This window comes from Oncorhynchus masou, chromosome 25 (genome assembly GCF_036934945.1).
Source record: "Oncorhynchus masou masou isolate Uvic2021 chromosome 25, UVic_Omas_1.1, whole genome shotgun sequence".
Classification (NCBI taxonomy): Eukaryota; Metazoa; Chordata; class Actinopteri; order Salmoniformes; family Salmonidae; genus Oncorhynchus; species Oncorhynchus masou.
In genome coordinates this window covers 10008614-10035242 of record NC_088236.1, presented here as the reverse complement: position 1 = coordinate 10035242, position 26629 = coordinate 10008614, and the positions used below count along the sequence as shown (strand labels likewise).

The window sequence follows — 26629 nt, the reverse complement described above, 5'->3', positions numbered from 1 at the left end:
GCCAAACAGACAGTAGTCTAACAGACAGTAGTCTAAGAGACAGTAGTCTAACAGACAGTAGTCTAAGAGACAGTAAGAGACAGTAGTCTAACAGACAGTAAGAGACAGTAGCCTAACAGACAGTAAGAGACAGTAGCCTAACAGACAGGAGCTAAACAGACAGGAGCCAAACAGACAGTAGCCTAACAGACAGTAGCCTAACAGACAGTAAGAGACAGTTGCCTAACAGACAGTAGTCTAAGCGACAGTAAGAGACAGTAGTCTAACAGACAGTAGCCTAACAGACAGTAGTCTAAGAGACAGTAAGAGACAGTAGCCTAACAGACAGTAGTCTAAGAGACAGTAAGAGACAGTAGCCTAACAGACAGTAAGAGACAGTAGCCTAACAGACAGTAGCCTAACAGGGGAATGCCATATACCATATGGGATGTGGTGTGGGTGTCATGAGGTAGGCGAAGCTCCAGTTACCCCTCCAGCCTCAGTCAGCAGCAGCACCAGACACACACACACACACACACACACACACACACACACACACACACACACACACACACACACACACACACACACACACACACACACACACACACACACACACACAAAGCCTGACAGGATATTCAGCATTGATGACATGATGACAACCACATGTGACCAGAAATGACCCCTCATGCCAACTCCGTCTGGTGGTGTAGTAATTAGATACTCCCTCTGGTGGTGTAGTATTAGATACTCCCTGTGGTGGTGTAGTAATTAGATACTCCCTGTGGTGGTGTAGTAATTAGATACTCCCTGTGGTGGTGTAGTAATTAGATACTCCCTCTGGTGGTGTAGTATTAGATACTCCCTCTGGCGGTGTAGTATTAGATACTCTCTCTGGTGGTGTAGTATTAGATACTCCCTCTGGCGGTGTAGTATTAGATACTCCCTCTGGCGGTGTAGTATTAGATACTCCCTCTGGCGGTGTAGTATTAGATACTCCCTCTGGTGGTGTAGTATTAGATACTCCCTCTGGTGGTGTAGTATTAGATACTCCCTGTGGTGGTGTAGTATTAGATACTCTCTCTGGCGGTGTAGTATTAGATACTCCCTCTGGTGGTGTAGTATTAGATACTCTCTCTGGTGGTGTAGTATTAGATACTCTCTCTGGTGGTGTAGTATTAGATACTCTCTCTGGTGGTGTAGTATTAGATACTCCCTCTGGTGGTGTAGTATTAGATACTCCCTGTGGTGGTGTAGTATTAGATACTCTCTCTGGCGGTGTAGTATTAGATACTCCCTCTGGCGGTGTAGTATTAGATACTCTCTCTGGTGGTGTAGTATTAGATACTCTCTCTGGTGGTGTAGTATTAGATACTCTCTCTGGTGGTGTAGTATTAGATACTCCCTCTGGTGGTGTAGTATTAGATACTCCCTCTGGCGGTGTAGTATTAGATACTCTCTCTGGCGGTGTAGTATTAGATACTCCCTCTGGCGGTGTAGTATTAGATACTCCGTCTGGTGGTATAGATCTAATGATGTTGTTATAGACAGGTCTAATGATGATGTTATAGACCCATCTAATGATGTTGCTATGGACAGGTCTAATGATGTTGCTATGGACAGGTCTAATGATGTTGCTATGGACAGGTCTAATGATGTTGCTATGGACAGGTGTAATGATGTTGTTATAGACCCATCTAATGATGTTGCTATGGACAGGTCTAATGATGTTGCTATGGACAGGTCTAATGATGTTGTTATAGACAGGTCTAACGATGTTGTTATAGACACATCTAATGATGTTGCTATGGACAGGTCTAATGATGTTGCTATGGACAGGTCTAATGATGTTGCTATGTACAGGTCTAATGATGGTGTTATAGACAGGTCCAATGATGTTTCTATGGACAGGTCCAATGATGTTGCTATGGACAGGTCTAATGATGTTGCTATAGACAGGTCTAATGATGTTGCTATGGACAGGTCTAACGATGTTGCTATGGACAGGTCTAATGATGTTGTTATAGACAGGTCTAATGATGTTGCTATGGACAGGTCTAATGATGTTGCTATGGACAGGTCTAATGATGTTGTTATAGACAGGTCTAATGATGTTGTTATAGACAGGTCTAACGATGTTGTTATAGACCCATCTAATGATGCTGCTATGGACAGGTCTAATGATGTTGCTATGGACAGGTCTCGTGATGTTGGTATAGACAGGTCTAATGATGTTGCTATGGACAGGTCTAATGATGTTGCTATGGACAGGTCTAATGATGTTGCTATGGACAGGTCTAATAATGTTGCTATGGACAGGTCTAATGATGGTGTTATAGACAGGTCCAATGATGTTGCTATGGACAGGTCTAATGATGTTGCTATAGACAGGTCTAATGATGTTGCTATGGACAGGTCTAATGATGTTGCTATGGGCAGGTCTCATGATGTTGCTATGGACAGGTCTAATGATGTTGCTATGGGCAGGTCTCATGATGTTGCTATGGACAGGTCTAATGATGTTGCTATGGACAGGTCTAATGATGTTGTTATAGACAGGTCTAATGATGTTGATATAGACAGGTCTAATGATGTTGATATAGACAGGTCTAACGATGTTGTTATAGACCCATCTAATGATGCTGCTATGGACAGGTCTAATGATGTTGCTATGGACAGGTCTCGTGATGTTGGTATAGACAGGTCTAATGATGTTGTTATAGAACCATCTAATGATGTTGCTATAGACAGGTCCAATGATGTTGCTATGGACAGGTCTAATGATGTTGCTATAGACAGGTCTAATGATGTTGCTATGGACAGGTCTAATGATGTTGCTATGGGCAGGTCTAATGATGTTGCTATGGACAGGTCTAATGATGTTGCTATGGACAGGTCTAATGATGTTGCTATAGACAGGTCTAATGATGTTGCTATGGACAGGTCTAATGATGTTGCTATGGGCAGGTCTAATGATGTTGCTATGGACAGGTCTAATGATGTTGTTATAGACAGGTCTAATGATGTTGTTATAGACAGGTCTAATGATGTTGTTATAGAACCATCTAATGATGTTGCTATAGACAGGTCTAATGATGTTGCTATGGACAGGTCTAATCATGTTGCTATGGACAGGTCTCATGATGTTGCTATGGACAGGTTCTAATGATGTTCTTATAGACAGGGCTAATGATGTTGCTATAGACAGGTCTAATGATGTTATTATAGACAGGTCTAATGATGTTGCTATGGACAGGTCTAATGATGTTGCTATGGACAGGTCTAATGATGTTGTTATAGACAGGTCTAATGATGTTGTTATAGACCCATCTAATGATGTTGCTATAGACAGGTCTCATGATGTTGCTATGGACAGGGCTAATGATGTTGTTATAGACCCATCTAATGATGTTGCTATAGACAGGTCTAATCATGTTGCTATGGACAGGTCTAATGATGTTGCTATGGGCAGGTCTAATGATGTTGCTATGGACAGGTCTAATGATGTTGCTATAGACAGGTCTAATGATGTTGCTATGGACAGGTCTAATGATGTTGCTATGGGCAGGTCTAATGATGTTGCTATGGACAGGTCTAATGATGTTGCTATGGACAGGTCTAATGATGTTGCTATAGACAGGTCTAATGATGTTGCTATGGACAGGTCTAATGATGTTGCTATGGGCAGGTCTAATGATGTTGCTATGGACAGGTCTAATGATGTTGTTATAGACAGGTCTAATGATGTTGTTATAGACAGGTCTAATGATGTTGTTATAGAACCATCTAATGATGTTGCTATAGACAGGTCTAATGATGTTGCTATGGACAGGTCTAATCATGTTGCTATGGACAGGTCTCATGATGTTGCTATGGACAGGTTCTAATGATGTTCTTATAGACAGGGCTAATGATGTTGCTATAGACAGGTCTAATGATGTTATTATAGACAGGTCTAATGATGTTGCTATGGGCAGGTCTAATGATGTTGCTATGGACAGGTCTAATGATGTTGCTATGGACAGGTCTAATGATGTTGTTATAGACCCATCTAATGATGTTGCTATAGACAGGTCTCATGATGTTGCTATGGACAGGGCTAATGATGTTGTTATAGACCCATCTAATGATGTTGCAATAGACAGGTCTAATCATGTTGCTATGGACAGGTCTCATGATGTTGCTATGGACAGGTCTAATGATGTTGCTATGGGCAGGTCTAATGATGTTGCTATGGACAGGTCTAATGATGTTGCTATGGACAGGTCTAATGATGTTGCTATAGACAGGTCTAATGATGTTGCTATGGACAGGTCTAATGATGTTGCTATGGGCAGGTCTAATGATGTTGCTATGGACAGGTCTAATGATGTTGTTATAGACAGGTCTAATGATGTTGTTATAGACAGGTCTAATGATGTTGTTATAGAACCATCTAATGATGTTGCTATAGACAGGTCTAATGATGTTGCTATGGACAGGTCTCATGATGTTGCTATGGACAGGTTCTAATGATGTTCTTATAGACAGGGCTAATGATGTTGCTATAGACAGGTCTAATGATGTTATTATAGACAGGTCTAATGATGTTGCTATGGGCAGGTCTAATGATGTTGCTATGGACAGGTCTAATGATGTTGCTATGGACAGGTCTAATGATGTTGTTATAGACCCATCTAATGATGTTGCTATAGACAGGTCTCATGATGTTGCTATGGACAGGGCTAATGATGTTGTTATAGACCCATCTAATGATGTTGCTATAGACAGGTCTAATCATGTTGCTATGGACAGGTCTCATGATGTTGCTATGGACAGGTCTAATGATGTTCTTATAGACAGGGCTAATGATGTTGCTATCGACAGGTCTATTGATGTTGCTATGGACAGTTCTAATGATGTTGCTGTGGACAGGTCTACTGTACCAACATGAGGTGGTTGGATCTACTCTCAATTTATTCTCAGTTATTTGTATTTCACAAATGAAATGTTGTGCTTTGCCCTTGTCAACTACATTATGGTAACTGTGGCATAAAGGCAGTGGTCCCCAAATGTTATTCCATGAAATGCAGGTAATTTAATCCAGGAATTAGAAAAAGTTCTTCAGAATTCCATTGAATGTCGTTCTCTGTGTCTCCGCACACACACACACACGCACGCACGCACACACACACACACACACACAACCCTAAAAATTTAAGTAATGAGACACCAGAGAGATGTGATTTTCAAGGTTTATATTCACAGAATATGTTTCCTTTTGTGGGGACGAGGTGAAGGGAGACGTACTGAGACTCGAGCTGAGACTGACAGTCTGAACAACGCCAATGCTGAGTTAACGTTCTGTAGCCTTTCAACTGTTGGATCGACATCCCCACCTGTTGGCAGAGAGGCGGCTTGTCTGTTGGTCGTTCTTCACCTGCAAACGGGCCAGCTTCATGCCAGTGCTGCCATCTTGTGGTAACCTTTTTTTATACAGTCTTCAGGATCAAACAGAGAAAAACTAACAGACCGTTACAAATTATTAAAGCTACAGTCTGGGACTTGGGAATTTGTTCAACGGTTATTTAAATTCTTTACAGTCTTGTATCTGGAGAGCTGTCCATGAATTTGAGTGGGGTTTAATTTCCCTCGCAACCCTCATCCCTCAAATGTATTAGTTTATGCTGAAGTGGTGTGCAATGGTTCATTGTATACCAATTACATACTGTTGTAATCATGTGATACACTATATTTACAGCAGTATGTGGACACCCCTTCAAATGAGTGGATTCAGCTATTTCAGCCACAACCGTTGATGACGGGTATATAAAATCGAGCACACATCCATGCAATCTCCATTGACAAACATTGACAGTAGAATGGCTCGTACTGAGGAGCTCAATGACTTTCAACGTGGCACCGTCATAGGATTCCACCTTTCCAACAAGTCAGTACATCCAATTTCTGCCCTGCTAGAGTTGCCCCGGTCAACAGTAAGTGCTGTTCTTGTGAAGTGGAAACGTCTAGGAGCAACAACGGCTCAGCCTCGAAGTGGTAGACCACACAAGCTCACAGAACGGGACCGCCGAGTGCTGAAGCGTGTAGAGTGTAAAAATCGTCTGACCTCGGTTGCAACCCTCACTATCGAGATCCAAACTGCCTCTGGAAGCAACGTCAGCACAATAACTGTTCGTCGAGAGCTTCCTGAAATCTCTGGAGTGATGACTCACGTTTCACCATCTGGCAGTCTGATGGACAAATATGGGTTTGGCGGATACCAGGAGACCGTTACCTGTAATGTAGGGTATGTAAACATATCAAAGTGGCATTGTTTAAAGTGGCTAGTGATACATTACATCAAGAAGCAGTAGATGGTATAGGGTACAGTATATACATATGAGATGAGTAATGTAGGGTATATAAACATTATATGAAGTGCCATTTTAAAGTGGCTAGTGATACATTTATTACATTAATTTTTCCATTATTAAAGTGGCTGGAGTTGAGTCAGTATGTTGGCAGCAGCCACTCAATGTTAGTGATGGCTGTTTAACAGTCTGATGGCCTTGAGATAGAAGCTGTTTTTCAGTCTTTTGGTCCCAGCTTTGATGCACCTGTACTGTCCTCACCTTCTGGATGATAGCGGGGTGAACAGGCAGTGGCTCGGGTGGTTGTTGTCCTTGATGATCTTTATGGCCTTCCTGTGACATCGGGTGGTGTAGGTGTCCTGGAGGGCAGGTAGTTTGCCCCCGGTGATGTGTTGTGGAGACCTCACTACCCTCTGGAGAGCCTTACTGTTGTGGGAGGACCAGTTGCCGTACCAGGCTGTGATACAGCCCGACGGGATGCTCTCGATTGTGCATCTGTAAAAGTTTGTGAGTGTTTTTGGTGACAAGCCAAAATTCTTCAGCCTCCTGAGGTTGAAGAGGCGCTGCTGCGCCTTCTTCACCACGCTGTCTGTGTGGGTGGACCATGCATAGTGCCAACTGTAAAGTTTGGTGATGAAGGAATAATGACATTGAAATATTCTCAAACATGAAAATGAGAAGTTTGTGTGATTGATCATTGATCAATTCCATTTAAATAGAATAAATGTGTGTTAACAGGAAGTTATAGTTGCGTTCATTTACATTTGAGTAATTTAGCAGACGCTCTAATCCAGAGCGATTACAGGAGTTTTGAACCAGCGACGTTTCGGGTTACTGGAACAACGCTTTTAACAACTAGTATTTGCCACCCTACACAGTTTAACTGATTTAGAGAAAACCCATCAATAACATCTGACATGGAAACATGTGTTGATCAATTTTTCTTGTCATTTAGAAAACAACAACCTTTTCGCTGTTGTGTTGTCTCTCCTGTTTCTCTGTTCAGGAATCGGCAGACTCAGGTCACTCAAATGTGTTGCTATGTACGCCGCTTTCATTGGATTCTTTTCTCGGCTATTTTAGCCTTTTTTAAATACCTTCATTGAAGAGATGACTGAATTAATTCGCATTTTAATTACATCGTAATGACATAATCAGAAATCATTATTTTGACACATCAGATATTACCCCCACCGAAAAGGCAGGCTATCGTCAAGTAATAGGCGATGCTGATCTGCTAGAGAGGTTTAACAATGTATCAATTTACAAAATATTTCGCGGAATAGTTTATATGTTGTGACATTAACAGCCTATATAAATATTTTAATTTTAATATTTTCTAATTCAATAGACTATTAGTCTGATAATTCATCAAACAGAAAATAAGTAAAATAAGTCTTGTCTTTTGGGGCCATTTAAATGTTTTAAAATATATTTTGACTGCAGGCAAAGTCGATTATGTAACGAGATTGTGCGTGCGCACTCATCTCCAGTTGGCTGCTTGGGCACGCAATTATGGGTAACTGCACCGGGCAATGTGAGGCGAGCATGCGCTAAAGCAAGCACAGACTTACGTAGGCCCAACACATAATAATACCATCACTGATGTTTACGTACGGAATTTAAATAAATAAAATACTTATTCGCGGAGAAAACATTCTTCAACAGAACGAACGTGAGTTATATTGTTATTTTACGGCTCTTTTACGCGCCGCACTCGTTTTGTATGGGTGAATAATTCGGTAGTTTTATTGTGCGTTTATTGAGCAAGTTTGATCAGCATCTCGGACGCACTGGTTGGATTAGGGATTGTTTGAACCCAGTCACTCCAGAAAGCTTTTTCAAAACAAACGGAGCCCCCACTAGGTTTTATAAACAGCTGAATGTATCTTAGATCAAAGCTTTTTACTTGCAGAGAGAATATATGACCTCAATAGGTCGAGAACAAAATGTTCCAATTTCAGGACGTAGACTTTGTTAAATGTCCATCAGACCGTGATTTCATCCCGAATCCATGGGAAGTATGTTGCACAAGACGTTATGTAAGTGGTGCGGAACGGAGGGCATTTAGGTAATAGAGTTCAGTTGTTAATGCTATGGAAAACGACGGTAATTTCGCAACCCAGGTCTAGCAAAGGTAAAATGCATGTCGCTCTCCCGCCAAGTTGGTTCCATAGGCTAAATGTAAATTCGTTAGATTGTTATGTTTAGATAAAGCCTATATTCGGCCAATGTATTGGTTTATTAATGGGGCAGTAGACCTATGTTTTCCTTGTGAATTCGTTTAAAGATCGAATGTATTGTCGTGCGAAATACAGTAAATACAACAAGCCTCTCAACTTGCACTACTTGATTTCTGTGTGATCAGCTGGTTGACAGGTTCGAATGAAGTAGACCGACCACTTGCTTCACAATGGTCTTTGCTTGGCTTTATTTGGATCATTATTTCAGAACTTCTTTTTCGAGTAGTATGTATGTATGTATGTGTGTGTGTGTGTGTGTGTGTGTGTGTGTGTGTGTGTGTGTGTGTGTGTGTGTGTGTGTGTGTGTGTGTGTGTGTGTGTGTGTGTGTTGGTGGCTCGTGGTTGCAATCCTTGGATTCTAGTCGTACAGCATGGCTACAAGGCAGAGTAGAGTACACACCCACTCTTTTGTGTTCGCAAAAAATACCCCCCCCCCCATCTTTCTTCTCACTCTCTCTTTCTTGGTTTCCCCATTCTGTTGTTGAACTTTTTTTTCCAAACGTGAGGGATAGCCTAGCAATGCTGGTATATTAAGAAAGTTGTGAATAATCATTGCAAATGTTATGCCTTCATATCGTGAAAGAACAGGATTTCAATATTTCTGCGCGCCACCTATGCAAACGTGTGCGAGATAACTGCGTAGTCAGCATTTTATGCAGTTCTGTTTTTTGTTTTTTTTTTGCGTTGGAAACATTTAGTTACATTCTAGGAATACTCTTCGGTTTGATTTTCATGTTGACTTGGTTACTTTTGGATTTAGCTCGACGGCAGTTCAACTGTGTAGCCTATTTTGAAGAAGCATTTGATTTTTTTATTGTGATTCAAACGGTTTAGGTCCCAAAATGCACAATAAATGTGAAATGTTACGTGAAGTAGGGAAAAAAAGAGACAATACCTGTTGGTATTTCAAATGTTATCTGCATTTCACTGTACTTGTTACATGTGAAATTGAATGTGCAATGCCCCACTCCACCCTGTTTGTACCCAATGCAATGGCAATGGCTAAAGGGGTAGTCCACTCTTTTACAACATGATGTTAGATTTATCCTACCATAAAAGTAGTCTATGGGCCATGAGAAATTGTAATCCAGTGTTCTTTTTTAAATGTATTTTTTAAACAACCACTACAAATGTAGCTAATTTTAGCCACCGCTAGCTAGAACTCTATGGATGTGAAGGGGGGGGGGGTCACTTGAAAACAACTCCATATTTGGTTTGATGTTACGTAAAAGTGATATAGAGCATGTTGCCCAACTATTAGGTACTTTAGTTATGTTGTCTTCAAGATATCACTTTCTCTCCTAAATTGACTTAATATTTTATTTGGATACTAGTGATGGGAAGTTAGGCTCTTTTTGCTGACTCTGATCTATTCCACTCATTCAGTCAAAAGAGTCAAATCTTTCAACTAATTTCGTTCATTTGAGTCAGTAATGCCCAGAGTGTGCAGGACCCCCAACCGACGGAAGGAGGATAGATCACTCTACTATTCACTAAAAACACCCTGTCCTGGGGGCGTGGAGGGAGGGAGGGAGGGAGGGAGGGAGAGAGGGAGGGAGGGAGGGAGAGAAAACAGTATTCACTACTAACACCCTGTCCTGGGGGCATGGAGGGAGGGAGGGAGGGAGGGAGAGAACAGTATTCACTACTAACACCCTGTCCTGGGGGTGTGGAGGGAGGGAGGGAGGGAGGGAGAGAAAACAGTATTCACTACTAACACCCGGTCCTGGGGGTGTGGAGAGAGGGAGGGAGGGAGGGAGAGAGGGAGAGAGAGAGAGGGAGAGAAAACAGTATTCACTACTAACACCCTGTCCTGGGGACGTGGAGGGAGGGAGGGAGGGAGGGAGAGAGGGAGAGAGAGAGAGGGAGAGAAAACAGTATTCACTACTAACACCCTGTCCTGGGGACGTGGAGGGAGGGAGGGAGGGAGGGAGGGAGGGAGAGAGAGAGAGAGGGAGGGAGGGAGAGAGAGGGAGAGAAAACAGTATTCCCTACTAACACCCTGTCCTGGGGGCGAGGAGGGAGGGAGAGAGAGGGAGAGAGAACAGTATTCCCTACTAACACCCTGTCCTGGGGGCGTGGAGGGAGGGAGGGAGGAGTGGAGCACATCTGGGTTTCAATGGAATTATACACATTGGGCCTGATTCCGACCCGAGTTAAACTCGCTTAAATGGAACGTAATTCTCTTTTTATGCTCTTTTCTTTCTATGTATATTCTGACCTTGAGCTTAAGCATGAGCACAGTGTGTCATGTGGTTGTTGCTGAGGATCATTAGTAACAGGTGATGATATAAAAAAGACATGTAGTCTAATTAAATGGTTGTGGAGCGCAGACCAAGTCATAACAGTGTGAACCCAGCGCATGGTGCAATACTTAGCTGTGTATGCTTAGCACAGGAAATAGATGAGGGTATAGTCTACTATTGTACACTATTCTCCCTATTGTATTCTATGTACACTAATCTTCCAACATTACCATGGATTAAGGAATGGACATTTTCAAAATTAATCAAACCATAATTTGTTGTTGTTGTTGTGTATAACGGCTCTCCAAACCAGTTGTTTATGACTCATAAATACTTTCATAATCCTAAATAATCTACAAAATCAGAGTATTTTTTAAATCTACCTGTTGGTTCTGAAACAGAGACTAATATGCATATATTAAGATGGCTTTCATTCATTGGTCCATAATATTCTCAACCTGTTCTCTCCGTGTATTCTATTGAGTACAGACAATTCTAATTAAAGGTAAACCGTATCTAAATGGACGGCTTAAGATAAATGTACTGAAAACCATATTGAATGAAAACTCCCCTAGAAAATCTGTTTGGCCAGTAAGTGTGAAGTTTTTAAGTGATTGAATTGATTTATTCAGCGTTACCAAGGAACCACGCCCTGCGAAGCCTGTTACGTACCTTCATAAGGTAAGTCTGAACACCAACTACTGAGAAGTGCGTCAGAAAGGTATAAAGTCTGAATCGGGCCCGTACTTACTTTGGCCTTCTCTCACTTACAGACATGTTGGTCTGCCTCGCCGTCATACTTCCTTTCTCTCTCAAACACACACAACACACATCACAGACTTTATGCTTGGCTGTTAATGGCCTCTGACAGCAGAAACAGTGATGGCCGTGGATGAGACAGACTGACAGACAGAAATAAGGGAATTGAGACCGTCACCATTCAGTTCAAATGAAAACACACACACAGCTGGAGCTCTATACACTCGACTCTATATAACGACCAGTTTTATATAACAGCCCTGTTTTCTCCGTTCATAATATGTGATGTTACACGGATGTTTGTGAGGCAGTGACACAAAACATAGATATCTACACACTGCATTCTGTGTGTAGATTCTGCTTTCTTGGTTGTGGAGGAAGTAGCACAAACATATAGCTTCTAACTTGTTCTTGATAACCCAGACACAAGTAGCATTGTGATGAGTCAAGTTGTGTACAAGTGGGTGCTGCACATTGGTGGTGGATGAGGTGAGTTTCCTCCTTACTAAAGACCTATTATTATTATAGCCTTCTTATGATATCGGAGGGGTGAACTACAAAGCTAGCTAAATCTACTCAGGGTTTACTGAAGCTAACTAGCGTTAGTTAGATCCACATTCCAGCTCTGATATCTGGTCAAAAAGAGTATGACATTGTTGCTGCCTGTAGCACTGAATGCAAGGGAAGCCAGCGAGCATTTGGCCTCCTATATATATTTTTAAAATAAAATAATAGCCAATCAGCATTGAGCTAAACAGAGAGAGCTCAGCTGTGAATGGTCCTGGCACACCAAAAAAAGTGTCAAGGGAAGTCAGTTTGGATTTGGCTTCAGACCAATCACATCAGAAGGCAAACGACAATGACAGAAAACTTGAATTTTTGCATCTCATTGTGGCTTGTTAGCTAGGTAAAATCGTTCCAAAATTAGCCATGGATGGAGATAGGGATTTGGACTTGTGGTTATACTTAATTCTCTGTAATGGCCAATAATTACAACAGGGATTCTGATCCAATTATAAATTCATACATTGTACCCTGTGCCTGAGAGAATGGAAGTTCAAATCATATCAAACTTTGTCACATGCGCCAGCATTGCAGTTCAAGAACTATTTACCAAGTAAACTAAAGTAAAAAATAATAAAAAGTAACACAATAAAATAACAAAAACAAGGCTATATACAGGGGGTACCAGTACTCAGTCAGTGTGCGGGGGTAAAGGTTAGTCGTGGTAATTTATAGATTTAGGTAGGGGTGAAGTGACTATGCATAGATAATAAACAGCATAGCATCAAAGTAAAAAAGAAATGGAAGGAGGGGAGTGTGAATATAAATAGTCCGGTCGCCATTTTGATGAATTGTTCAGCAGTCTTATGGCTCGTGGGTAGAAGCTGTTAAGGAGCCTTTTGGTCCCAGACTTGGCGTTACAGTACCGCTTGCCCTGCCATAGCAGAGAAAACAGTCTAGGACTTAGGTGACTGGGGTCTTGACAAGGGTTTGGGCTTTTCTCTGACACCGACGAGTCACCAGTATATACAGTTGAAGTCGGAAGTTTACATACACTTAGGTTGGAGTCATTAAAACTCGTTTTTCAACCACTCCACAAATGTCTTGTTAACAAACTATAGTTTTGGCAAGTCGGTTAGGACATCTACTTTGTGTATGACACAAGTTATTTTTCCAACAATTGTTTACAGACAGATCATTTCACTTATCATTCACTGTATCACAATTCCAGTGGGTCAGAAGTTGACTGTGCCTTTAAACAGCTTGGAAAATTCCAGAAAATTATGTCATGGCTTTAGAAGCTTCTGAAAGGCTAATTGACATCATTTGAGTCAATTGGAGGTGTACCTGTGGATGAATTTCAAGACCTACCTTCCAACTCAGTGCCTCTTTGCTTGACATCATTGGAAAATCAAAAGAAATGAGCCAAGACCTCAGAAAAAAATGGTAGACCTCCACAAGTCTGTTATATCCTTGGGAGCAGTTTTCAAACGCCTGAAGGTACCACGTTCATCTGTACAAACAATAGTACGCAAGTAGAAACACCATGGGACCACGCAGCCGTCATACCACTCAGGAAGGAGATGCGTTCTGTCTCCTAAAGATGAATGTACTTTGGTGCAAAAAGTGTAAATCAATCCCAGAACAACAGCAAAGGACCTTGTAAAGATGCTGGAGGAAATGGGTACAAAAGTTTTTTTATTTTTTATTTCACCTTTATATAACCAGGTGGGCTAGATGAGAACAAGTTCTCATTTACAACTGTGACCTGGCCAAGATAAAGCATAGCAGTTTGACACATACAGCAACACAGAGTTACACATGGAATAAACAAAACATACAGTAGAAAAAAGAAAAAAGTCTATATACAGTGAGGTAAGGCAATAAATAGGCCATGGTGGCGAAGTGGCTTCAGGCAGTTAGCGGGCCAGGGCAAGCAAGCTAGCAGAAAAAGGGCCTTGGAGGGACGTCGCGACGGAAGAAAGTCCGTTGTGGCCCACTCGTGCTATTACGTCGGCAGACGTATCAGCAGGGCTCCGTGTGGTAAACCAGGCCAATTGGCAAAATAGGTATGGTGGCCAAAGAAATTGAGTGAGATTGGCTTAGCAGATTGGCCTGGCAAGGATAGCTCCAGGCTAATTGGTTCTTGCTTCGAGACAGGGACGTTAGCCAGGAGTGGGCACTCGGATAGCAGCTAGCTAGCTGCGATGATCCAGGTGAAGAAAAAATGAAAACGGTTCAGAGCTTGCGGTAGGAATCCGGAGATATGGAGAAAAATAAGTCAGATATGTCCTGGTTTGAGTCGCGCTGGCGAAAGTTTCCATGCTAGAGGTAGCTGATGACCCCACTAGCAGTGACTAGCTGACTACTAGCTAAGTATCTATATCCACAGTAAAACAAGCCCTATATCGACATAACCAGAAAGGCCACTCAGCAAGGAAGAAGCCACTGCTCCAAAACCACCATAAAAAGCCAGACTACAGTTTGCAACTGCACATGGGGACAAAGATCGTACTTTTTGGAGAAATGTCCTCTGTTCTGATGAAACAAAAATAGAACTGTTTGGCCATAATGACCATCGTTATGTTTGGAGGAAAAAGGGGGAGGCTTGCAAGCCGAAGAACACCATCCCGTGGCAAAATGGCTTCAAGACAACACAGTCAAGTTATTGGAGTGGCCATCACAAAGACCTGACCTCAATCCTATAGAAAATCTGTGGGAAGAACTGAAAAAGTGTGTGCGAGCAAGGAGGCCTACAATCTTGGCTCTGTCAGGAGGAATGGGCCAAAATTCACCCAACTTATTGTGGGAAGCTTGTGGAAGGCTACCCAAAATGTTTGACCCAAGTTAAATAATTTAAAGGCAATGCTAGCAAATACTAATTGAGTGTATGTAAACTTCTGACCCACTGCGAATGTGATGAAAGAAATAGATGCTGAAAGAAATAATTCTCTCTACTATTATTCTGACATTTCACATTCTTTAAATGAAGTGGTGATCCTAACTGACCTAAGACAGGGATTTTTTTTACTAGGATTAAATGTCAGGAATTGTGAAAAACTGAGTTTAAATGTATTTGGCTAAGGTGTATGTAAACTTCCTTCTTCAACTGTAGGTCCTGGATGCCAGGAAGCTTGGCCCCAGTGATGTAATGGGCTGTACACACTACCCACCTGTAGTGCCTTACGGTCAGATTCCAAGCACATACCAGGCGGTGATGCATCCAGTCAGAATGCTCTCCATGGTGCAGCTGTAGAACCTTTTTAGGATCTGGGGATCCATGTCACGGATCCCTCTGGAACTTTCATTGTGCACACCTGGCCCGTATTGCCACTGATTGTATTTGTATATGGGGCGGCAGGGTAGCCTAGTGGTTAGAGTGTTGGACTAGTAACCGGAAGGTTGCAAGTTCAAACCCCTGAGCTGACAAGGTACAAATCTGTTGTTCTGCCCCTGAACAAGGCAGTTAACCAAATGTCATTGATAATAAGAATAAGAATTTGTTCTTAACTGACTTGTTTAGTAAAATAAAAAAATATAGGTGCCCTTTGTTTACCATAGTCTTGTCGATTATTGTTACTATATCCGTTGGTACTGTGAGGACCTGTGCTGTGTGTTTTGGGCTTTCATGCCCTTGTGGATTGCACAGATGATTACGGGTCTCGTCCCGTATGATAATCATTGTGCGCTTGTGTTATTTATTCGAGGTACTCCTCGCTCTTTTGTTAGGATTACTACCCTGTGTTTTGTTATGTGTTTGTTTGGTCTTCGTCCCTGTGCCTTTACACGGCATGCCGTAATTTGGGCTTAATAAAAAAAAAAATATTACACATTCCTGCACCTGTCTCCCGAATCATTTATAACAGTATGACAACCCATGACTAATCTTCTCTCTCTCCTGGGGGGTGAAAGGTGTTGTTGTGGCCTCTTCATGATAGTCCTGGTGTGTTTGGACCATGATAGTTTGTTGGTGATGTGGACACCAAGGAACTTGAAACTCTCGACCCTCTCCATTACAGCCCCGTCAATGTTAATGGGGGCCTGTTCAGCCCGCCTTTTCTTGTAGTCCACCATCAACTCCTTTGTCTTGTTCACATTGAGGGAGAGGTTGTTGTCCTGGCACCACACTGTCAGGTCTCTGACCTCCACCCTATAGACTGTCTCATCTTTGTCAGTGATCAGGCCTAACACTGTTGTGTCGTCAGCAAACTTAATGATGGTGTTGGAGTCGTGCTTGGCCACGCAGTCATGGGTGTACAGGGAGTATAGGAGGGGACTAAGCACACACCCCTTGAGGGGCCCCCCATGTTGAGGATCAGCGTGGCAGATGTGTTGTTGCCTACACTTACCACCTGGGGGCGGTCCGTCAGGAAGTCCAGGACCCAGTTGCAGAGGGAGGTGTTTAGTCCTTATCTTAGTGATGAGCTTTGAGGACACTATGGTGTTGAATGCTGAGCTGTAGTCAATGAAAATAATTCTCACATAGGTGTTCATTTTGTCACGGTGGGAAAGGGCAGTGTGGAGTGCGATAGCAATTGTGTTATCTGTGGATCTGTTTGGGCGGTATATTAATTGGAATGGGTCTAGGGGTTCTGGGATAATGGTGTGACTAGCCTTTCAAAGCACTTCATGGCTACAGATGTGAGTGCTACGGGTCGGTAGTCATTTAGGCAGGTTACTTTGGCGTTCTTGGCCACAGGGCCTATGGTGGTCTGATTCAAACATGTAGGTATTACAGACTTGGTCAGGAAGAGGTTGAAAATGTCAGTGAAGACACTTTCCAGTTGTTCAGAGCATGCTCGGAGTACACATCCTGGTAATCCGTCTGGTCCTGCGGCCTTGTGAATGTTGACCTGTTTAAAGGTCTTACTCACATCGGCTACGGAGAGCGTGATCACACAGTCGTCTGGAACAGCTGATGCTCTCGCGCACGCTTCAGTGTTGCTTGCCTCGAAGCGAGCATAGAAGTAATTTAGTACATGTCCTGGTAATCCGTCTGGTCCTGTGAATGTTTACTTGTCACGCCTGCTCCCCCTCCCCCTCCCTGGCACCAGGCTACTCTTATCTACACGCACCTGTCACCATCATTATGCGCAGCAACGCTCATTGGACTCACCTGGACTCCTTCCGTGGTTGATAACCCCCTGTATATCTGTCTGTTCCTCTGTGGTGTTCCCTGTGTCCCCATTAATTGTTGTTAAGTGTTCATGTCCAGACGCTGTTCCTGTTCCGTTTCATGTCCGTCAGCTATTAAACCTTCACTCTCTGTACCTGCTTTTCGTCTCCTGCGTCTCTTCTTACAGGCCTGTTTCATAGTGTAGGGCTAAGATGTGAGGAGGAATATATTGAGTGAGATTTGTCACGTGAATTTATTTGACTGTTGTTGTCAAACATATAGTATGAACTCATTGACAGACGCCATGTGAAAGTGCACATTCTGTCAATAAAGAAGGGCAGAGATTGAGGAAACCAGTTGTGCAAGTACAGGAAACTTTATGGTGCGTCTGCTGCTGAACTTTATGTCTGAAGGGACTGAGGGGCGAGAGAGGAACAGGAACAGGCACTGGAACAGGGACTGAGGAGAGAGAGATGGGTATGCACTGGAACAGGGACTGAGGAGAGAGAGGGGGGGGGGGGTATTTAATGGAACAGGGACTGAGGAGAGAGAGAGAGGGGTATGCACTGGAACAGGGACTGAGGAGAGAGAGAGAGGGGTATTCACTGGAACAGGGACTGAGGAGAGAGAGAGGGGGGTATGCACTGGAACGGGGACTGAGGAGAGAGAGAGGGGGGTATGCACTGGAACGGGGACTGAGGAGAGAGAGAGGGGGGTATGCACTGGAACGGACTGAGGAGAAAGAGAGGGGTATGCACTGTAACAGGGACTGGGGAGAGAGAGGTATGCACTGGAACAGGGACTGAGGAGAGAGAGACGGGTATGCACTGGAACGGACTGAGGAGAGAGAGAGAGGGGTATGCACTGGAACGGACTGAGGAGAGAGAGAGGGGTATTCACTGGAACAGGGACGGAGGAGATAGAGAGGGGTATGCACTGCAACAAGGACTGAGGAGAGAGGGGGGTATGCACTGGAACAGGGACTGAGGAGAGAGAGAGGGGGGTATTTACTGGAACAGGGACTGAGGAGAGAGAGAGGGGTATGCACTGTAACAGGGACTGAGGAGAGAGTGAGGGGGTATTCACTGGAACAGGGACTGAGGAGAGAGAGAGGGGGGTATGCGCTGTAACAGGGACTGAGGAGAGAGAGAGGGGGGTATGCACTGGAACGGGGACTGAGGAGAGAGAGAGGGGGGTATGCACTGGAACGGGGACTGAGGAGAGAGAGAGGGGGGTATGCACTGGAACGGACTGAGGAGAAAGAGAGGGGTATGCACTGTAACAGGGACTGGGGAGAGAGAGGTATGCACTGGAACAGGGACTGAGGAGAGAGAGACGGGTATGCACTGGAACGGACTGAGGAGAGAGGGGTATGCACTGGAACGGACTGAGGAGAGAGAGAGGGGTATTCACTGGAACAGGGACTGAGGAGAGAGAGAGGGGTATGCACTGTAACAGGGACTGAGGAGAGAGTGAGGGGGGTATTCACTGGAACAGGGACTGAGGAGAGAGAGAGGGGGGTATGCGCTGTAACAGGGACTGAGGAGAGAGAGAGGGGGGTATGCACTGTAACAGGGACTGAGGAGAGAGAGAGGGGGGTATGCACTGTAACAGGGACTGAGGAGAGAGAGAGGGGGGTATGCACTGGAACGGACTGAGGAGAGAGAGAGGGGTATGCACTGGAACAGGGACTGAGGAGAGAGAGAGGGGGGTATGCACTGGAACGGACTGAGGAGAGAGAGAGCGGTATGCACAGGAACAGGGACTGAGGAGAGAGAGAGGGGGGTATGCACTGGAACGGACTGAGGAGAGAGAGAGGGGGTATACACTGTAACAGGGACTGAGGAGAGAGAGAGGGGGGTATGCACTGGAACAGGGACTGAGGAGAGAGAGAGGGGGGTATGCACTGGAACAGGGACTGAGGAGAGAGAGAGGGGGTATGCACTGGAACAGGGACTGAGGAGAGAGAGAGGGGGTATGCACTGGAACAGGGACTGAGGAGAGAGGGGGGTATGCACTGGAACGGACTGAGGAGAGAGAGAGGGGGGTATACACTGTTACAGGGACTGAGGAGAGAGAGAGGGGGGTATGCACTGGAACAGGGACTGAGGAGAGAGAGAGGGGGGTATTCACTGGAACAGGGACTGAGGAGAGAGAGAGGGGTATGCACTGTAACAGGGACTGAGGAGAGAGAGGGGGGGGGTATTCACTGGAACAGGGACTGAGCAGAGAGAGAGCGGTATGCACTGGAACAGGGACTGAGGAGAGAGAGAGGGGGGTATGCACTGGAACAGGGACTGAGGAGAGAGAGAGAGCGGTATGCACAGGAACAGGGACTGAGGAGAGAGAGGGGGGTATGCACTGGAACAGGGACTGAGGAGAGAGAGAGCGGGGTATGCACTGGAACAGGGACTGAGGAGAGAGAGAGGGGGGGTATTCACTGGAACAGGGACTGAGGAGAGAGAGGGGGTATGCACTGGAACAGGGACTGAGGAGAGAGGGGGTATGCACTGGAACAGGGACTGAGGAGAGAGAGAGGGGGTATGCACTGGAACAGGGACTGAGGAGAGAGAGAGGGGGTATGCACTGGAACAGGGACTGAGGAGAGAGAGAGGGGTATGCACTGGAACAGGGACTGAGGAGAGAGAGAGGGGGGGGTATTCACTGGAACAGGGACTGAGGAGAGAGGGGGGGGGGTATTCACTGGAACAGGGACTGAGGAGAGAGGGGGTATGCACTGGAACAGGGACTGAGGAGAGAGAGAGAGGGGGTATGCACTGGAACAGGGACTGAGGAGAGAGGGGGGTATGCACTGGAACAGGGACTGAGGAGAGAGAGAGGGGGTATTCACTGGAACAGGGACTGAGGAGAGAGAGAGGGGTATGCACTGTAACAGGGACTGAGGAGAGAGAGGGGGGGGTATTCACTGGAACAGGGACTGAGGAGAGAGAGAGCGGTATGCACTGGAACAGGGACTGAGGAGAGAGAGGGGGGGGGTATGCACTGGAACATGGACTGGAACAAACCACATGGAAAGTGTTAATGTGTATATACAGTGCCTTGCAAAAGTATTCGGCCCCCTTGAACTTTGCGACCTTTTGCCACATTTCAGGCTTCAAACATAAAGATATAAAACTGTATTTTTTTGTGAAGAATCAACAACAAGTGGGACACATTCATGAAGTGGAACGACATTTATTGGATATTTCAAAAACTGAAAAATTGGGCGTGCAAAATTATTGTGGCAAAAGGTCGCAAAGTTCAAGGGGGCCGAATACTTTCGCAAGGCACTGTATGTGTAAATTCATACCAGAGACTGTGGTCCATTATTGTGTTTATATTTATTCAGGTGTCCATACATGTTTTTGTTTGTTGTTTATGTATGTGTTTGTTGATTATGTATGTTGTTTGTGTTTTGTGTTTGTTGTTTATGTTTGTGATTTATGTTTATGTTTGTTAGGCTTTGTTGTTTGTGTTTGTTGTTTATGTTTGTTTGTTGTTTGCGTTTGTGTGTTGTTTATGTTTTGAATCTATACATACATTGATTGTTTTTATATGGCCTTGTGTGTGCATGTTTATTTGCGTATGCTTACTGGTGCGTATGTTCACTGGTGCATATGTGTGTGTGCACAATAGTGTGTGTGCATGCTTATATAGTGTGTTTATTTCTTCATGTGTCTTCCTGTGTGTATCACAGGAGGTTGGTGGCACCTTAACTGGGGAGGATGCGGTCGTGGTAACGACTGGTGCGGAATCAGTGGAATGTAACAAATACATCAAACACATGGTTTCCATGGTTTCCAGGTGTTTGATGCCATTCTATTTGCTACGTTCCATTATTTTGAGCCGTTCTCCCCCGTTGTGTATGCAGATATCTGTGCACCAGGGGTTCCGCTGCTGTCGTGTAGCTGTGGTGCTGCGTTGAGGAGCAGGTTGAAGATGGTAGAACAGTCCTCTGCAAACAAAACGAGTGATGACTACAACAATCTGACAACCCCACAGTAGAATAGTTTATTTAATTACCTAGTTGGCTCGTTGTTGTGTGTTTTATTCAAGATAAATATTTATCTTGAGGCGCATGTAAGTTACGAGTGCCACAGGAAGAGAAACATGTATTCTGACAAGCTGTCAATGCACAACAATTCCTGCAATCGCCGGCAAAATAGTAGTTTTTATGGTCTTTGTTAAAAGAGGGGATCCCAGCTTTCCATTCCTACTATATTTATTTCTCAACTCTTAAATATGTGTGAACTACACCATTTTAAACCCAGAGTTTTTAGCAGTGGCATAGTTAAGCACGTTACCACTCCACAATTCACCCTGAGTGCATAGGGGAGATGTAGAGGTCCTGGGCTGGTGTGGTTACACATTGTCTGCGGTTGTGAGGCCGGTTGGACATACTGCCAAATACTGCTAAAACTACATTGGAGGTGGCTTATGGTTGAGAAATGAACATTTAATTATCTGGCAAAAGCTCTGGTGGACATTCCTGTGGTCAGCATTCCAATAGCACACTCTTGAGACCTCTGTGGCTTTGACAAAACTGCACATTTTAGAGTGGCCTTTTATTGTCCCCAGCACAAGGTGCACCTGCGTAATGCTCATGCTGTTTAATCAGGTGGATGGATTATCTTGGCAAAGGAAAAATGCTCACTAACAGGGATTTAAGCACGTGTGTCGGCACAAAATTTGATTGAAATAAGCTTTATGTGCATATAGAACATTTCTGGGTTCTTTTATTTCAGCTCATGAAACATGGAACCAATACTTTACATGTTGCGTTTATATTTTTATACATAAATGCCTGCTTTGTTGACAAACTCAGTATATTGTTGATTTAATTGTACTGAAGGTCACAAACGGAGATCCTAACCAGTTATTGTCCATTGTTACTTCAGTTCAGTGTGTACTACATTTTGCATCATAGTTTAGTTGACTTGTCTTAGACAGTCTATAGGTAGATTTAAACATAGGCTGGTCTTATGTCATAACAGGATAATCAACTTGCAGAACTTGTGTTTCCTGTTGGAGAAATGCTAGCTAGAACTTAGTGTTCTTTCTGGTTCTCAACAAGTGTTGAGGAAGCAAAAACAGATTGAGAAGAACTCGTTATCAAATGATCCAACTGGCGTTATAACATCTTGAGTTAATTACATCTTTAAGAAGTCACTGTCTCTTGGTCGTGAGGTTTGGAACTCTGACAGTAGATCCATTCTGCTGTTATAACTGAACACAGATTTAGTGTTCTCTCTCTCTCAGCATGTGGTGGCCTGTTGTTATTCCCTTGGCAGTTCTTCTCTCAGAGCAGTTTGGAACATTAGCATAGTGTTAACATTAGCTTAGGGCTCCTCATCAGGGTGTGATTACCTCTTCAAAGGTCATCTTAAATAATAACTAATAAACTAATAAACTTATAAATAAATAACATATCAGTCTTATCTCACCACATGCATTTTTAAACCTATTTTCCTAATAGCACTGACTCTGCTGATAACGTCTTTATTGAGGAAAAATGTACTGACTACAACTGTGATATGTGGTTGTCTCAACTAGCTAGCTTAAGATGAATGCACTAACTGTACGTCGCTCTGGATGAGAGAATCTGCTAAATGACAAAACTGTTTAAAAGAAAATGGTAATGTAAAGTGATTTGAGATGTTAGCCTACAATGTTAGCTTCGGGGGCAGTTTGGTGTGCCTCTAAGTCAGACAAACGTGTTCAGTTTGTTTGTAGTATTAGTATGGCAATGGTTAATAGATGCATATGACCGGTTACATTTTTGCTAATTACCAGGTTTTGCCCACTAGATGTTACTGTTTCTGCTACTGCCATACCCTTTTATCAATTTTGCTGGTCTCTTGCATTTTTCAATGGATCACAACATTTACAACTTTGGGTAGAATACCAATAGCTTTTGCTTTTAATTCAAATAAATTGTGTGGTTATCCTCAAGTCAAGCCAGTACTCCATGAAAGCAATTGAGTTTTTCCTTCTCTTAGCAGCTTAATGCTTCAACCCAACTCACCTTGAAGAGTCCAACAAATGGCAGCTCTTTGAGAGGGCTATGCCGATGGTGAAATTCTCATATGAAGACTTTTCCTACAACCCCAAACACATCTATTGAGAAATGGACTAGTGAGGTTGCAGGTTTCTGTTTGTCAACAAAAGTATTAAAACAGCTCTTTATATGTCGTTAGTGTAATTTACCATCAAACCCATTACCATTGTAAAACACTATACAGTATGTGCTTTGGACTTTTACCATTGAAGACCTTTAGAGACCATAACATTGAAGCCATTATATCTGCTGTAGCCTAATGATTTGCTTGTTCACCAGGTAAGGTCTAATCCAGACCTTTTTTTTTTAAAGGGAATAAATCACAAACACAGGGGCCATTTCCTGGACCTAGATTAAGCCTAAGAGAAGGACAAACTGCTTTGGTTTCATGGAGGACTGGCTTGAATTGAGGATGACATTATTATTATTTTCAACATGAGCTAAAGCGATTGTTTTTTTTACCCAAAGTTGTAAAGAAAATGTTGTGCTCATGAGACAAGCAACGTTGATAAAAGGGTGTGGCAGTAGCAAAAACAGCAGCATCTAGTGGGCAAAACCTAGTACTTTAAGGCCAGGCAACACACTCATAGGGCAATAGGGTTAAACATGTTATGAAATATTGTATTACAACATGCAAATGAGGCAATAGCTCATTAAATATGCACATATTTGCATATCGCACAAATACATTTTTCTGGACACTGGATGAAGTCAGCCTAAATATTTTGGTTGCATTTTGTCCAGAGCAGATTGTGGATAAATACTTTTTAAAATCTTTCTATCTGTAAAATAATACATATTTTTTTCCCCAAATAAAATGTTATCTACAGTGCCTTCAGAAAGCATTCAGACCCTTGAATTTTTCCACATTTTGTTGTGTTACAGCCTCAATTTAAAATGGATTAAATAGAGATTATTTGTCACTGGCCTACACACAATACCCCATCATGACATCACAATACCCCATCGTGACATCACAATACCCCATCGTGACATCACAATACCCCATCGTGACATCACAATACCCCATCGTGACATCACAATACCCCGTAATGTCAAAGTGGAATTATGTTTTTCAAATTTTTACTAACTAATTAAAAATGGAAAGCTGAAATGTCTTGAGTCAATAAGTATTCAACACCTTTGTTACGGCAAGCCTAAATCATTTCAGAAGTAAAAATGTGCTTAACAAGTCACTTAATAAGTTGCATGGACTCACTTTGTGTGCAATAATAGTGTTGAATATAATTTCTGAATGACTACATCTTCTCTGTATCCTACACTTACAATTATCTGCAAGGTCAGATCACCAGTTGTTAAATGCAAGGGTTTTACATACTTTTTCCAACCTACACTACTGTGAATGTTTAAATTAGGTATTCAATATAGACAAGAAAAATACAATTATTTGTGTGTTATTAGTTTAAAACACACCGTGTTTGTCTATTGTTGTGACTAAGATGAAGATCAAAATGTATGACTAATTTATGCAGAAATTCCAAAGGGTTCACATACAGTACATTTACATAATGGCAAATAAAAGTATGTAAATTAGATATCTTGACCCAATCTCTTCAAAGATAGTTACTAAACATAGTCCAGTTTTAACATTCTCTATGAAATGGTCTTCAAAATTGTGTAATTTAATGTTATGAGCTTTGAAATTGCTGTATTTTAAAGTGGTTAAAATTCATGAAAATGTTGATGACGGTAGTATGACAAACTAAAGAAAATATACATTTTCATAAAGTTTTTTAAATGTATTTGTTAAAATTCTAAATCGGTAAAAACGTAATTTCAGTTTTGCCTGGCCTTAAGACTAATTTATGGGGGAAATGTAAGCTACATCAATGGCTAATTTCTCTGTACAGGATGGGAAAAACCTCACGTAATTCACTGAGATTACATGACATTGTTTATTCATACTATGTTCAAATAAAACATTACAAAAACTGGCCAGATCAGTTAAAGTCATCAGTCTCAAGTCCATGTCAAGTCTCAAGTTATTTTATATCTCGTCTCAAATCATCAAATTTGTGACTTGCGTCAGACTCAAGTCCAAGTCAATGTGACTCTAGTATCTACTGTTTATTTACTTCCTCTTCTGTTGTCTATATGAAGCAGAAATGACCTTGACCGCCTGTTAGTTGGACACACAAAAAAGAAAGATCAAAGCAGGATTATTGGTATTTGTTGTGACAAGTGGATTAGATGACAATGACAGCTGAAACAGATGACAGATGAAACCACGCTAGTCTAGACTATTGTTTGAATGTACTGTATATACAATATACAAACTGAATGATCAAGGCTGGTGGTAGAGATATGTTTTCTTTGTTCCAAAATGCTATTGTCCTAATAACGTAATCTACTTTGGGCTGTTCAGATGGTCATGAGGAATTCATTAGACTGATATAATTATAATAGACTTCAATAGACTAATGTAATAAAATAAAAAAATAGATAACAGCACATCATTTAATTACAAAATAGAATGTTATAGGACACACAGATGACTGCATTCCTTTTGTTGTGAAAGGCCCAAAACTGCAGTCACTTTCTGAAGATCTGTCACAGTCTGCAAACTGCTAGTCAACAAGTAGTAAGAATTAAACTATCAGCTAGTTGGAGCTACATCAGCTCATCCACCAAAGGCCTACTTGATTCTCTTGCACTTTGGGAGATATTGTTTTTTTTAGGACCACTGCTCTGTAGTCTTTAAGTGTACACTGAGTGTACAAAACATTAGGAACTATTTCCTAATATTTAGTTACATTCCATTTTGCCCTCAGAACAGCCTCAAATCGTTGGGGCATGGACTATTTTTCTTTATTGAACCTTTATTTAACTAGGCAAGTCAGTTAAGAACAAATTCTTATTTACAATGACTGTCTACCAAAAGGCCACCACGGGGGCTGGGATAAAAATATATATATATAAATAACAAAACACACATCACGACACGAGAGATAACACTACATAAAGAGAGACCTAAGACAACATAGCAAGGCAGCAACATAACATGACAACAGGGTAGCAGCACAACATGGTACAAACATTATTGGGCACAGACAGCAGCACAAAGGGCAAGGAGGTAGAGACTACAATACATCACGCAAAGCAGCCACAACTGTCAGTAAGAGTGTCCATGATTGAGTCTTTGAATGAAGAGATTGAGATAAAACTGTCCAGTTTGACTGTTTGTTGCAGCTTGTTCCAGTCGCTAGCTGCAGAGAACTGAAAATAGGTGCGACCCAGGGATGCGTGTGCTTTGGGGTCTACAAGGTGTCGAAAGCTTCCCACAGTTGTGTCAATTTGGCTGGATGTCCTTTAGGTGGTGGACCATTCGATACACACAGGGAAACTGTTGAGCT

At 42.6% G+C, this 26629-nt stretch overlaps 1 protein-coding gene across 2 annotated transcripts in view; it reads left to right on the top strand.

Moving 5' to 3' along the window:
- Positions 1-8388: 8388 nt before the first annotated feature.
- LOC135513758 (titin-like) overlaps positions 8389-26629 on the top strand; it is a 56268-nt gene continuing 38027 nt past the window's right edge. For both annotated transcript variants that reach the window (XM_064936666.1, XM_064936665.1), the window contains exon 1: positions 8389-8466. In XM_064936666.1, the coding sequence (XP_064792738.1) occupies positions 8421-8466 (46 nt within the window). In that variant the 5' untranslated portion in view covers positions 8389-8420. The remainder of the gene's footprint in view (positions 8467-26629) is intronic.